This window comes from Chelon labrosus, assembly GCF_963514085.1.
Source record: "Chelon labrosus genome assembly, chromosome: 9".
Classification (NCBI taxonomy): domain Eukaryota; kingdom Metazoa; phylum Chordata; class Actinopteri; order Mugiliformes; family Mugilidae; genus Chelon; species Chelon labrosus.
In genome coordinates this window covers 12,199,798-12,213,343 of record NC_140359.1, presented here as the reverse complement: position 1 = coordinate 12,213,343, position 13,546 = coordinate 12,199,798, and the positions used below count along the sequence as shown (strand labels likewise).

Here is a 13,546-nt window from a genome sequence, read left to right as displayed (position 1 = left end):
TTAACTGACAAAGCATGCAATGCGAAGACATCTGCTCTGCATTCAGGGGAACTGTGATGAATGTTGTTCACTATTTTCAGAAGGATTTATTGATTAACCGAGAAACTAATGTGCAGATTAACGGGTAAAATGATCAAAAGGAATGGTCAAAGTATTAATTGTTAGCGGCAGCCATCCAAGGTATCTTACAGACTACATCAGTGAGAGATGGTGATTAATTTTTCTAAGCTAACAAAACACGTTTGACGGCGACATGTCTATTACTGGCGGGGGTTGTAAACAAAACAGATGTGCCTCCTTGTAGCAACCCCATGTTTCATCTTTTTGTTTGGTTTGTTAGATTCCCGCTGGTGCTCAGTCCAATTTGATTAGAACAGAGAAAAGATATATTAATATTGCTCAGTGTGCTCAACTCTTACAGAACTGAAAGGGCTTTCGGTAGAGAAGTGATTATAAGCAGATTTCCTCTGGGTAACACTCACTCAGCGTTCCCTATCAGTTGGTGATGAAGATTTTTCCAGTGGCAAAAAGTTATATGTATGCACCTTACTTTTGACAAAGCTCAGAGTACTCATTGCACCCAAGCTTTCAGGAAACAAGCTTTTCAGCAGAAGCAATAAAATAATATTTTAATTTTTTCTTTAACAAGATTAGTGGTCTAAATGAGTGGGGAAAAAAACAGGCTACATACTGTTATATAGTATAAAATTGTCTGATTTACACATTATGCACAGGACTTGAGCAGTTGCAAGTTTGAATGCAAAGAAAAATATCTTGTTTAATTAATCAAACAGTTGTGAAGAGTATTCAGGATAGAAGTCAATAAACTAATAATATACTACTGTGAACATCATGTTAAAATACTACTGTTATTGTACATGATGTGTTTTTACGCTGTTGTTTTGGGTTTTTGAACAGACAGTAGCTGTGTGGTGCACTTTGCATGCATGCTTTAATTTGATGCAGTATTCTCCTCTTCTGTCATTGAGGTGGTTTTAATTGTGCTACTGCAGCTCAAATGCTGATTAAAAAGGAGGCAGAGCTGTCCAATCTCTCTGATTCTTAATCACTTGTGCAGTCACACTTTCTGAATGGCTCATTTTTGGTATTATTTAAATTTGTCCTGCACTCCAGGTTGAATCTAGTGCTGTCTAGTGTGTTTCCGTAGAGCAGAGGTGTTGCTTATTGGTTGTTTCACAGTCATATTAACAACGCCCTGTTTATCTTCAAGTAGTATCAAGATCTCTTCTTTTCTGCATGTTTAGTTCACATTTTCTTATTAATATTTCTTTGGCACATAGTGGTTTCAGGAATTTACTGTGATAAGAGTTTGACTGTTGAATCTTTTCACAGGGCTTCCTTGCTACAGTATAAGCATCTCTGTAAAGAAGACTAAGATTTTACAACACATAACCATCATCATATTACAGATTCAGTGCCAACAGTCTTGGAAGCTGACCAGGCTGTGTTTACTGTTATCTGGAGTTATCCATTATTAACACCCAAAGAAGAACACTGACTTCTTCACAGCATTCCTTCTTGCTGGTAACCAGGGGTAGCAAAGATACCTAGTGTGAAACTAAACACTAAACCCATGTCTTCACAGGTGCCCTTCTTTGGTCATTGTATGGCAATAGGTGTATACATTTTTGTGACTTTCTAGGCAATTTCTGGTTTCTCATGTTACTTACTGTTACAGATTTGCTTAGTACTAACTTACCATCACTCTTTAGTGGTGGTATGTGCTAGGTAGTGGAACAATAGGGCTTTTGTGAGTGCCACCGCGCTGTCATGGCAGTAAGGAGATCGCTGCATAAAGCCCCCACTGCTGTCAACAAGGCCACTCGTCGCAGCCCAGGATGCAACCGTGCTGAGTGCTAAGGTGACAAAACACTGCTGATGCAGGTGCACATTTGCAGCCAAGCCAGGGCAGGAAGAGCACAATTCATCTTTGTGTTTTTGACAAAGCCATCCTTGGCTATGCTGTCATAACTGTTGCTGAAGAAATATGGATGAGGATGCTCTTATTTTAAGGGACAGGTCCCACAGGGCTAAATGTTCTCCTTGTGATTTTGTCTCTGAGTGTACAGTGCAAGCAAATTGCAAGAGTAAACCAAGATACAGTATGCAAAAATGAGCACCTGTGACTACACATTTCCAATCAGAGTGTGAAGCACGTGTGGAATAGGTTCGCAGGAACAAAGTCTCCACATATTTCCGTTTCATTTTAACTTCATTGTACGTAAGTTTTTTTCGTTTTTATCTTAACTTCTGTCCCTTATCTTTGTTCGGCACAAAAACTTTCAAAATAGCAGAGATTATTTTCCAATTTTCATCCTTTCCTCTTGGAGAATATACATTCCCCTGTCCTCATCAGCCAGCCAGATATCATATATTCCCTGGGTCTCTATACAGTTTAACATTTACAGACGTGATTATGAATCCTTTTGTGCGCTGGAGTGTTCCTAGTGAGAAGTATTTCCATAAAACAAGTGTGTAATTACTTATCTGTTTGCCCGTGGTTTTCTCTCAGTGCCACAATCAATTACTCTGTCCTCAGAAATGATAAATAATGAGGGAAGCTTGCGGCTAAACTGATTTTGGAGAGCAAATCCAATATTTCACCTTGGAGAGAATGGAGGAAACAGCTGAAGCAAAATGGATACAGTAATAAGTCCCCCGTTGTGTCTTAATATTTCTATGCGCATTGTATTGCACTCCTTGTCTCACCAGGGCACTTGCACTTGTACCCTTGTAGCCTAAACATAACAAGCTGTACTTCTGATTATTATTTTGTTAGATTGATAGTAACAGGAAATCTCACCAGGGACACCCTGCATTCAGATTTGTAAGTGTAACAACCACACAGCATTTTTCGCAGAGGTTGGATCCACAGGATCCAATTTATCTGTTCTTATTTTACGAGATCTAGTGTTGGATGGATACAACAGGTCAAGCCATCATTTATTATTGCATTTAACAGCAATATTGAACTAAAAATGTCAATGAATAGGCTTTCTTCACAGAAGTAGTGGCAGGTTACCGTGCCAAGAACTGAAAAGTATTAAAGGTACTGTTAGTTGTAAAAAAAAAAATACAAAATTAAGGAAGCTGATATTGTAAACATGAAAGCCAGCTGCTTTTACTTATTTAATTTCTGTCTGTTTGTAAAAAAAAAAAGAAAAAGAAAGAAAGAAAAAAGAAGTGAATCCCTCTGCAGGATGAAATTCTGATAATAAAAAAAGAAAACTATTACCCTGACAGCAAGCAACACAATTAACAGGATTACGCACGTAATTACATGACAATAATAACATTATCACAAAACACATTCACCAAATTATCCGTCAGAAGTGTGTTCATCAATATGAATCAATATTCTACAGCCATGTGTGCGTCCGAGTCATTTTAAAAGACTTTATTTATTTCTCTTTGGGTTAACCACTGATTCATTCTGAAGCTTTTTGTAATTTACAAATATATTAAAGTCATACTGTTTTCCCGGTGTGAGCTGAGATTGTTTACTCATCCCTCACACCTCACACTGTGATTAACACCACAGTTAGGAACAAACGACATGACGTCCACCGCCATGTGGCTGAGCGGCTCCACAAGTTCCACTACACCAGACACCAAAATGCCTAAACAGATGTATACCAGTCAAAGTTAGATGTTGATATAAACGCAAGTAAAAGATTTGCTTTCTTAATTATGTTTATAAAGCTTAAATACTAACTGTTAATACTAAGATTTTAACAATTTCTGCAGCCATCACATCTCAGCATCTCAAAACTACTAAACAGGCCTAAATTTTTTTATTTAGTTTTTTAATTTTCCCACACAACAGAAAAGTGTAGCATGTGCTCACTTCTATTTTTATTAATTGCTATCCATACATGCCACACATATTTTGACATATTTTTTGATACATAATATTCAATTTTTTTGCATTTTATTGTTTTTCCTTAAACAGTGTGCCTAATTTGCGAACGCACGTTTTAAAAAAATATAGCCATAAAAGTAAAATTCATAAATTAAGATGATTGTGTGTGACTTTAGATATTTTGGTTCCTATCTTAAATCCAAGTGCACCTTCCAACATTTCTGTTAATAAAGCAACTAATTTTGAGGACTGTGCAGCCTTGGCTAAAATCAGAATATTTTCTAGATGAAGATTTGCTTCAATCAGGCATGGCAGTTTGCCATCATCTCTAAAAACTCCAAACAAATCAAAGCCTGCACTTTTTCATATTTATTCTGGTAGGCTCTCCCTCTTTCAATATATCAAAAAAGCACACTTTCAGAGAAAAGTGATACAGTGCTGATTTTTAGCTAAGGGGATTATGCAAAAAAAAGCATGTCTTTCTTGTTCCTCCCAGTTATAAAACAAAGCAGCAAAGAGAAAAGGAAAATGTGCCATCTTCGGTGTTTCTAGAATTGCTTTTGGCTAAAAAGAAAAAGAAAAAAAAAGCAGACGAGAACACCCTTAGGAAATTTCTGTCAGAACTGGATGAAAGAAAAACACTGAATTTTCAAGTGATTGTAGCCTGTAGCTCTGGACTGAGGAGAAGTGGTTCCTGTGTCCAGTCACATCTATTGTACAACTCCATTGCATGCATCTACAATGCATTAACTATTGGAGCGGGATCTTGTAATAAGATCTCCATTGATTAGTGATACCATGACGATAGTAACCAGTAGATTAAATAGCAGGCTATAGCTCTCCTGCGGAGTCCTCGACTGTTTAATTAGTAAACCAAAGAGGAAATCAAACTGAAAGTAAAATCAATGACTGGAAAAAAATGTGTGGTGGTGCACTGAGAGTGTATGGCTTACCTCAGAACCCCACAGCAACCATTGCATATCCCAAGACAGATTAAACAATGAGCAGTCAATTTATTCAAAGCCAAGGACAGATGACTGGTGGACAGCCAGTGAGGAATGATCGACACAGGCTCTTTAGACCACTGCACTTTTCTTGTTTTTTTTTTTTTTTTTTGTGCAGCACCCCCCAAGTCAATTACACCACATTTTTACACAAACAATAAAATCTGTGTTCAGTTAAGGTACCTGAAGAGATGGAAGCCAAGCGCAACGTGTCAGGGTGCCAGTTGGTTGTGACAGGTTCGTACGGAGATGTGTCCTCCATACCTTCACCTGAAACAACAAAGGGGATAACAAAGGTTCATTCTAACAGCGCTCAAGGGGACCTGCTCGAGCCTTAACCTGATCTTTAGAAAACATGCAGGAATGTGTTTTAGCGCCAACAGAAACAGAGGAAATTTAATACACACTTTTCTTAGCCGGCTGAATTTGTGTGTGCAACAATGTCATTACACATTACTGAGCTGGCTAACCGACAATGGACGGCTCTTGTAACAGACGTAGTTTTTTTTTTTATTATTATTATTTATTTATGGCAAACAGGTTCTTCAGTGTGATGAAATCATTTCCCCTTGAAGAGAGTATTTGTACCTGCCGTGGTTTGATTAGGGGGAGGACTTGAAGGCCTAAAGCACAAGCAATGCATCTTCCCTTCTAACAATGTGTTGCCAAAGCTGTTTGTTTAAAAAAAAAAGCCAAAGAAAAATCAAATCAGCACTAGGCTGACTGAGTCTCTCCCATGTGCCTGCTTCTCTGTAGGCCCTAATCCCACATTTAAAATTCATAGCCATTCGGTGTGATTGAGACAAACCCTCCAGTGTGTAATAGCTTTGCATTCTGATCCTAACAGAAACACAGTGAGGGTGTTGTGAGGAAGGCTTCGAGGCCCGCTGCAACAAATTACAAAATCTGAAACCTGTTGGTACAAGATTGTTCTTCCAGGACAACCAATCAGCAGAACTGATCAATAGACATACCACATTTTGTTCATCACCATATTTTAGAGGAAAAAAAGATGACGCAAGCTGATAAAATCGTACTGCTGTGATAATAGGTGAGGCTATTGTGGAAGGTGTGTTTGTCAGTATGTACAGTGCTGTTGTATTCATAGCCTCCATAGCCATCAAACAGAAATCGGTAAAGAAAAAGCAGCCTACATCTGCAGAGCCACTGCTCTGTGTATAGGTCTACATCACCCAGTTCCATCAATATTGACAATCATAACAAGATGGAGCAGCTCAGCTGGCCATTTTCTGAGCACATATAGGTATTGACATCTGGCTCAGTTCAGGTTTGGATGTGTGTTTTAGAGAGGGATAATAGAGCAGGGGGGAGAGAGAGAGAGAGAGAGAGAGAGAGAGACAAAGGGAGAATAGAAAAGACATACAAACAAAATCACAGAGGAAGACAGAAATACTTCTTAAACTTTATATATGCTTGTTCTGAAATTGTTGTATTTGTATCTTCTATCTATTTTTGCAGTTACAGTCAATGTAGAGACTACAGCTATGTCTGTCCAGAATCAGACTGTACAATAAATCAAATGAATTTTATAAAAGTGTTTTTGAAGAATATTATGATGCCACAGTGAAGATTAACTTTTTATTCTACTGGATATAAAACGTAAAGTTGTGATCTCTCACAGCCAAAACATTTGTGGCAATTTTAAGTTTATTCCCTTGAGGCGCGTGGGAAAAACTGTGTCAAGAAAATGGGACAGCCCCAAAAGCATACCTCCAACCATGGCTGGCTTTATGGAGGCATACAAATGTAGGCATCCAGGTTTTTATTTTCATTCTTTGAACGTGTATTCCTGTCTTTCCACCCGCCTTTCAATTAATCTCTGTTCATGCTGGTCTTCACATTTCTATCAGAAAAGAGAGACTTGAGGGGCTGCAGGTCTTGCGATCTCTCAGTATGTCTAATTACAACAATTACCTTCAAAAACTATAATGCTTTGAAGCCTCTCAAGAGTTCGAGACAACCACTTACTCAGCAAACTGCCACCTTAACCCTCCCTCCATGTCTTTTCTCAGCAGCACCCACCGCTATTGTACATTTCAAAAAGGCGGCAAATGTTACACAGAGAAGCGTAATGCTTCTCCCAGCACCCTGAGAACAGTTTGTACTGTACAGAACAAAACAGAATAGAGGCTGGCCTATCTTCCTATCTTCTGCTCGCCATTGTGTTCAGGCAGCTTCTAACGGTATAGTAAAGCGTCACTGTACATTAAGTCCACATCAAACTGTGAGAAAGCACATTGAATTCCACACTAGTCAGTAGGGGTGTACAGCGTGTTCTCTGGTGAGCCTATAAAACAATAATATCAAACTGCAACACTAGCTGCAGTTAATGAATTTTAAAAGCTTATTTACATGGATGTTACAAGACATGCTGAATTTGATCACACACCCCCTTAGGATGTAAAAAAAAAAAAAAAACAAGGAAAAAGCAGCAGCAGGAAGCCGTGTTGTACTTTAAAAAAAAAAAAAAATGCTCTTTGACAGTCACCCTAGACCCAATTATGCATTCATCAAGTAATAGAAAATTCTTCCCAGCTGTTTAGTGATAAGATGTTTTTAGCCGCAGGGCAACAACTTATCGCTGTAATTAAGCCTCCGTTTGACTTCATTTGCTCTGACAGTATGGAGCATGACCAGCACCGGCTCAGACAGACAATCAGGCCCTTTCCTATACAGCCTGAGAAGAACATTGCTTTTAAGTAGATTCACAGTTTTCTCCCTGGCCATAAGGGTTTTTTTATGAGGCCGTTAGGCACCATTACTCATCCTTTTCATATGCATTATCAGTGAAGTTCAACTCCAGAGGTGATGGAAACTGTCCTATGGACATTTAGTGACATTCTTGGCAAACAGCTTATTGCTGGAAGCAAAGTCAATTTTAATGAGTGTCACTCACACTGCGTTGTTAAAGGTGCCCTACACTGATTATTTTGTATTTATTTGATACTGTTCCTTATTTTTGCTGTAAGCACTGCAGAAAAATCCCACATACTCATATGGATACAGATTGCATACTCCTTATTCATATAATAACAATACATTACAACGTGGCTTCTGTTCTCGTATTAATTAAAATGAAGTTTAGCACAGCCCGAGCAGCCTGGGGCACAGCCGGAGGTCCTCTGCAGAGCCCTGCTGGCTCCTGCACGAACTCAGCTGGAACCAAAAGGTGACCGAGCCTTTGCCGTACCAAAAGTTTCAGATGAGCTGCCAGTGGAGTTCAGGCTTGCCAGACCAGTCTCCTTTTAAATCACGTCTTAAGGTATACTAGGATTATAGAAACGTATCAGAGGAAGCACTGGCATATGGTTATTCTTTTTCTTATTACATTAGAATAAAATGCATTAATCTTTCCCCTCAACTTCCTCCCATTACGTGTTCATTCCAGCGAAGAAAAGATGGAGCGATGCGATACCGCAAATGCATCTTCTTTTTTTTTTCAAATTGTGCTTAACAGAACGCAAGCTGAGGCATAAATTCAGTTAACGGCTCGGCTTTTGAAGTGATATTGACATTTTAAACTCAATTTCAAACCATACAAATAGAATATTGGATTAGCTCAGAATAATATTTCAAGTCACAATTCCAATCCAGCGTGGCGCGGTGGGCAAACACAGCTGAGGAAATGAGTGCTGAAATTTTCAGCCTTCCCTTTGGCTATGCGAATGTAATGTTAATAATAATAATCAAAAAAAAAAAAAAAAAAAACACACCTTGTTACCTAAATCATCACTATACTTAATGTCAGGTGCTAAATGTCGAATATTGATGGATAAAAACTCTTTCTCTTTTCACCCACTTTAGAGGCGCCACAAGGAAAAAGAGAGTTGAGCAAATCCCACAATAATTTCTGATACCAATTTATGCAGTAAACATGATTACTGCTGCTGTATATACAAACTGGTTATCAAGGTATGGCTGTAAAAAGAAAAAAAATAGTTTAACTCCTAGCTGTGCTTTGAATTCCTCCATATGCAAGACGGAAAAAAAGCAAGCAGCTCTTTCACGACGCAGAGAGAGTGACAGACGGAGAAAGAAAGAGGCCGGCGGGCCTGGTAGTTGACTTCTATGACGCGCATTCATCCAGCACTGCTGTGAACCTTTCTGCCAGGAGTGAGTCTTAATGCCCACATCATGACAGTATTCAGTGAGCAGAATGGCCCGCCACTCACTCGCCTCTGATCGAGGGCCTGAGAACTCACTCTCCTGTAAAAGGCTAATCTGAGCCCCACTACCTGTCTCCCATTTCTGCCGCACTGTCACACTATATACCAGCCTCGCGGTGTGCAGGAGTCATCCGGGGCAGTTCACCTTACAGTGTGGAAAATCATTAGACAGATTTACGAAGACAAACAGTGACTGTTTTATCGTCGTGTGTCACTCATCCTTTACACATCTTAGGTTAGGAGACGAAAAGGGGAGAAGGAGGGATGGAAAGGACGATGAGGGGAATGCTCTAAAAGACCTTATTGATCACTTCCAGAAGCTATCGACAGGTCCCTTCCTCTGATGATGAAGTAGCCACCTAGCGAGCGCCGGATGGGTCTCCAGTGCAGGGAGGGAGAAAGCAGAGAGGACACATTCAGCATGCAGGAGCCTGCTCCCCCTATCCCCTGACATGCGGGGCAGACTGGAAAAATGTTCTGCTTATGACAGTGGATGGCTAAGGTAATGGCCGGTGACTGCTACCATTGCTCATAGTAATGATGGTTTCACCCAGGAATACTGTGTACCTTTGTAACCCCCCTTCCCCCACGACTCTCTCTTTCTTCGTCTCACTCTTTCATTCTTTGGTTTTTCTCCATCTCTCTCTTAAATTTCTCTCTCCCCTCATCACTTATCCTCCGCCCCTGCCCTCGCCTCCTGTCCTCACCTCCTGTCTTCTCTCTCGTTCTCTCCATTACTCCTCCTCCCTGCCTGACTCTATCATGATGCACGCAGAATACTCACACTGTCCATTTCAAGCCACTTCCCACAGCATTATAGTCCAACTCGTGGTATTAGAATGATGTGGCGACATATTCAGCGGGTGACCTTTGAAATGCTGACATTCATAAAAACTGAGAAAATAAATCATTCTACAAAATTGTCTAGTATTCTGGTAATTCCATGTAAAGATACAGTCTCCTTTCACAATGAGCTTGGACAAACCGGCGCAGAGCCCTGACGGAGCACTCCTTTCTCTCTCTGAGGTGAAAGTTAGCTCGGCTAATTAAACTGCTCTGAAAGGTCCTCATAAAAAGTTCTTCGATTCCTACTTTGAGACTCAGGTTGTGATTTCATAGCCGAGGCTGCGAAATAATGTATGTTGAAGGTGTGGAACTTATAGTTTAAATGACCAATTCCACTGCAAACCTGCAAGGCTATATTCACATGAGGCCCAGGGCGGAATTGAAGGAGAACCACAGCCACCAATACAATATTCCTATGTGTAGCAGCCAATATTTCTTTCTTAGTAATTACTTCTTTTATAGATTCAAACTGCCGTATAGACCCCACTGCCTCACACAGGCCCATTCAGAGAAGAAAGCACCCATTATCCATCAAGGACGGCTGCATTGACACATTGAATTCAGCTGCCATTTTCCGTTAGAAAACACAATTAACGGGTCACCATTAGCACAGTCATGGATGATTCAGACATCGGCGTTATAACACCTTTTAGCTGGGGGTTTTAAGCCAAACTGGGCAGTACAGTAGTGTAAAGGCAAACGATAGTAATCAAGAAGGAAAACTGAGCCCACATTATGTCTGCAGGACCTCATTATTCAGACACACTCGTATGGATAAAGAATGTGTTTTAAAACTGAAAAAGTTGCTATCACCTGCTGAAATGTGTCACTGTGCACTTTTCCCTGATATTTCAAGACAACACATCAAGCAACACTTGATGACGGTAATGAATCACGTCATTGTCACTTTGGCAGTCGGTACTTTAAGTGTTTTTTCGCAGCAACACTTTATTGTTTCAACTCGCATATTGTCAAATTTTAAACACATTTCATTCCCTTGTTTGCTATCACGGATGTAATTTACAAGCGCGTCTCACAGACACTGGACCCACAGCAGCTCGAGGTGAACGCTTAACATTTCAGCCCCTGGGCAGACTCTCCCGTTTGCTTTCAAACACGGATGACATTTTCAGTCGGCTGAAGGAACAGTGAAGCGTCACAAGAAAAAGCAGCAGGGGTTTAAAACAGATGTTTTAAATAATCACTCTGAAATTCACAGTACTGGTCGCAGAAAGCAGCCATTACATTTACTGACGACACACCACATGACAACTGGTGATGCTGTTGGAGGTGATCATATAACATCCCATAATGCATGGGGTCTTGCAATTAAACTAAACCTACGTGAAGAAAAAACAAACTTGTGTTGATTTTTTAATTTCTTTAGACAATTAGTCCATGTACAGCATTTTCATTCAATTTTAAACCACAATGTGCTCAAATACTAACATATCTTGCTTTAGATTATGGTGCTAGTGCGATCATTATGTGGCTGGACCGAGAAAGAGGAGCGAGGAGCAGGTTAAGCGGGGTAAGGAATTTAAAGAAGCATATACTTACAAGGTTGTTTTAAACTTTTGAATAATTGAAAACTTTAAATCTTGGTTAAACTCCTGGAGTAATTTACATAATATTACGTGATAAGGTCCTCCAGCTGGCAAAGTCCATTCGATTTGGAAAGAGTACAAACCCTGACTTGTACTGTTCTTGATATTCTGGAAGTGATCATTCCTTCATCCACACATGAAAAATAAACGCTTTCTGTGATCCTGCATAAATGTATTATGCATATATTTTTTTTTTTTTTAAATTGAATCTGTCTGTTTTGTACCTTTTGAAATGGATACGAAGTAATGATCATAGAATCATTAGATGCCCATTTTAAAACGAGTTTGAAGTAAAACGCCTCTTTGAACCGTCTTTTCGTCCTGCAAAAGTTAAACTGTGTGTGTGTTTTTTTTATTTCAGATTTATAAAGCCAAACACATAAAAATAAATTAAATTAATATGCTCACTCTAAAAAAACAAACGAAAAACACATCACCTGTTTTCCATTTATCCACTGCTAAATCATTCATACACTTTTAACTTAACTGTTTTCAATATTCACTTGGTTCTGTGTTTGCAAAGAATATTAGTACACGCACAAGTTAATGGGTTAACCTTGCCCTAGGCAGCAGAGTATCTTTGTGCTGTTTGTGCAGGGCCGGTCAGGGAGCTGGGTGTTGTATCAATCCCAGACCATCCCTAGTCGACATCAGCTTTCTCTTCACGGATATAATGGTTTAACCCTCAGTCTTGCAGGCACCCTTCTTGCTCCTAGTCAACATGGGTCATAAGCAACATACCAAGTTCCAGCCATAGGGTGAGATTTCTTTACAGCTTTTTACTGTTACTGAACTACTATGACTTGGCCGTAGGTATAAATATGTCTGCCCTCAAGCCATTAACCAGATGATACTCTTCATACAGAGCTCATCAGTATTTTTCACATCAGTGAAAACTACATGGCCTCCGTCTCCTCCTTTGATTCATGTTCTTTCACCTTCTCTAGCTTCACTCCTTTGAATCCCGTGAACCTTCATCCTCTTCGTTTCCCTCTCACACACTCTTGCACCCACCACTTTTCCACAAATACTTTACTAAAATAAAACTTTTAAAGGTACATCTAACCTAACATCTACATCAACACCTTCCTGTTCTGTCCACAAACGATTTTTAAAGTTGTTTAGCACCATTTTGAGGGCGTCTGCTGGGATTCAGCCTTTCGTGTTTGTTTCCAGAGATGGATGTTGTACATAGATTGTTTCCAGTTAACAAAAGCCTGCTTGACTGCACAATGGATCGTGATTAGATTAAAGCGCCACTGTAAGAGCTTTTCGTTGTGTGTTAAATCGGGTTTTATCTCCGAGGGCGACAAGGCCAAAACGGGACATGGCTGAGGAGCATTCTTCGGAAAGAAACGAGTGCTCCATGAAGGACATAGCCCACTGCAGGCAGAGGAGGTCTGTATCCATGACAGCAACACAACTTACATGATGCATTCAAACATAAACCCTTTGACTGACTGTATTTGTTAAGGAAAGGAGAAGGAGGATATGAATCTGAAGGGAGAACAGAAATATCATTACAAAGGAGAAAGAGCTCGAAAAAGAAAGAATAACAGGAAGGGAAGCAGAAGGCCTGAGGAACATCCATGTCATTACATTTCCCTTGAACTCATGTCAGGGACCCTCTGCTACCATCAGTCTGATGAAGTGTAGCTGGTGCTATGAGCAGTCAGCCTGGCGAGTCACTTCACGGATCACCACACAAAAGCTCAGAATGCTCAAAGCTTAGAGTCTTTGCAACATTTCCTCCATTACCACATGTGTCAAAGCAGGCGAGTACATTATGTCCTCCATGTTTACATGGACACTTGACATCAGTCACAGGGACTTTGACCACATGTAGAAGCGCTGTGAAATGTCACTCTTGGGTTACGGTCCCCTTTTAGGGTGATGCCCAGGATGCAGCATCTGAAGCAGCTCTGATTCAGTCAGATTCCTCTTAATAGAAAACTGTGTGCGGTTTACCCTTCTGGATGGACAAAGACTAATGTCAGCCCAGGCATCTGCTTCAGTGTA

General features: G+C 40.0%; 1 protein-coding gene across 1 annotated transcript in view; it reads right to left on the bottom strand.

Annotated features, from left to right (window-relative positions):
• The window catches only part of LOC311493088 (GDNF family receptor alpha-2-like), a 51,565-nt gene that overhangs the window by 33,846 nt on the left and 4,173 nt on the right, over window positions 1-13,546 (bottom strand). Inside the window, exon 3 of the mRNA XM_084551627.1 lies at window positions 5,071-5,157. Coding sequence (XP_084407753.1) covers window positions 5,071-5,157 — 87 coding nt within the window. The remainder of the gene's footprint in view (window positions 1-5,070; window positions 5,158-13,546) is intronic.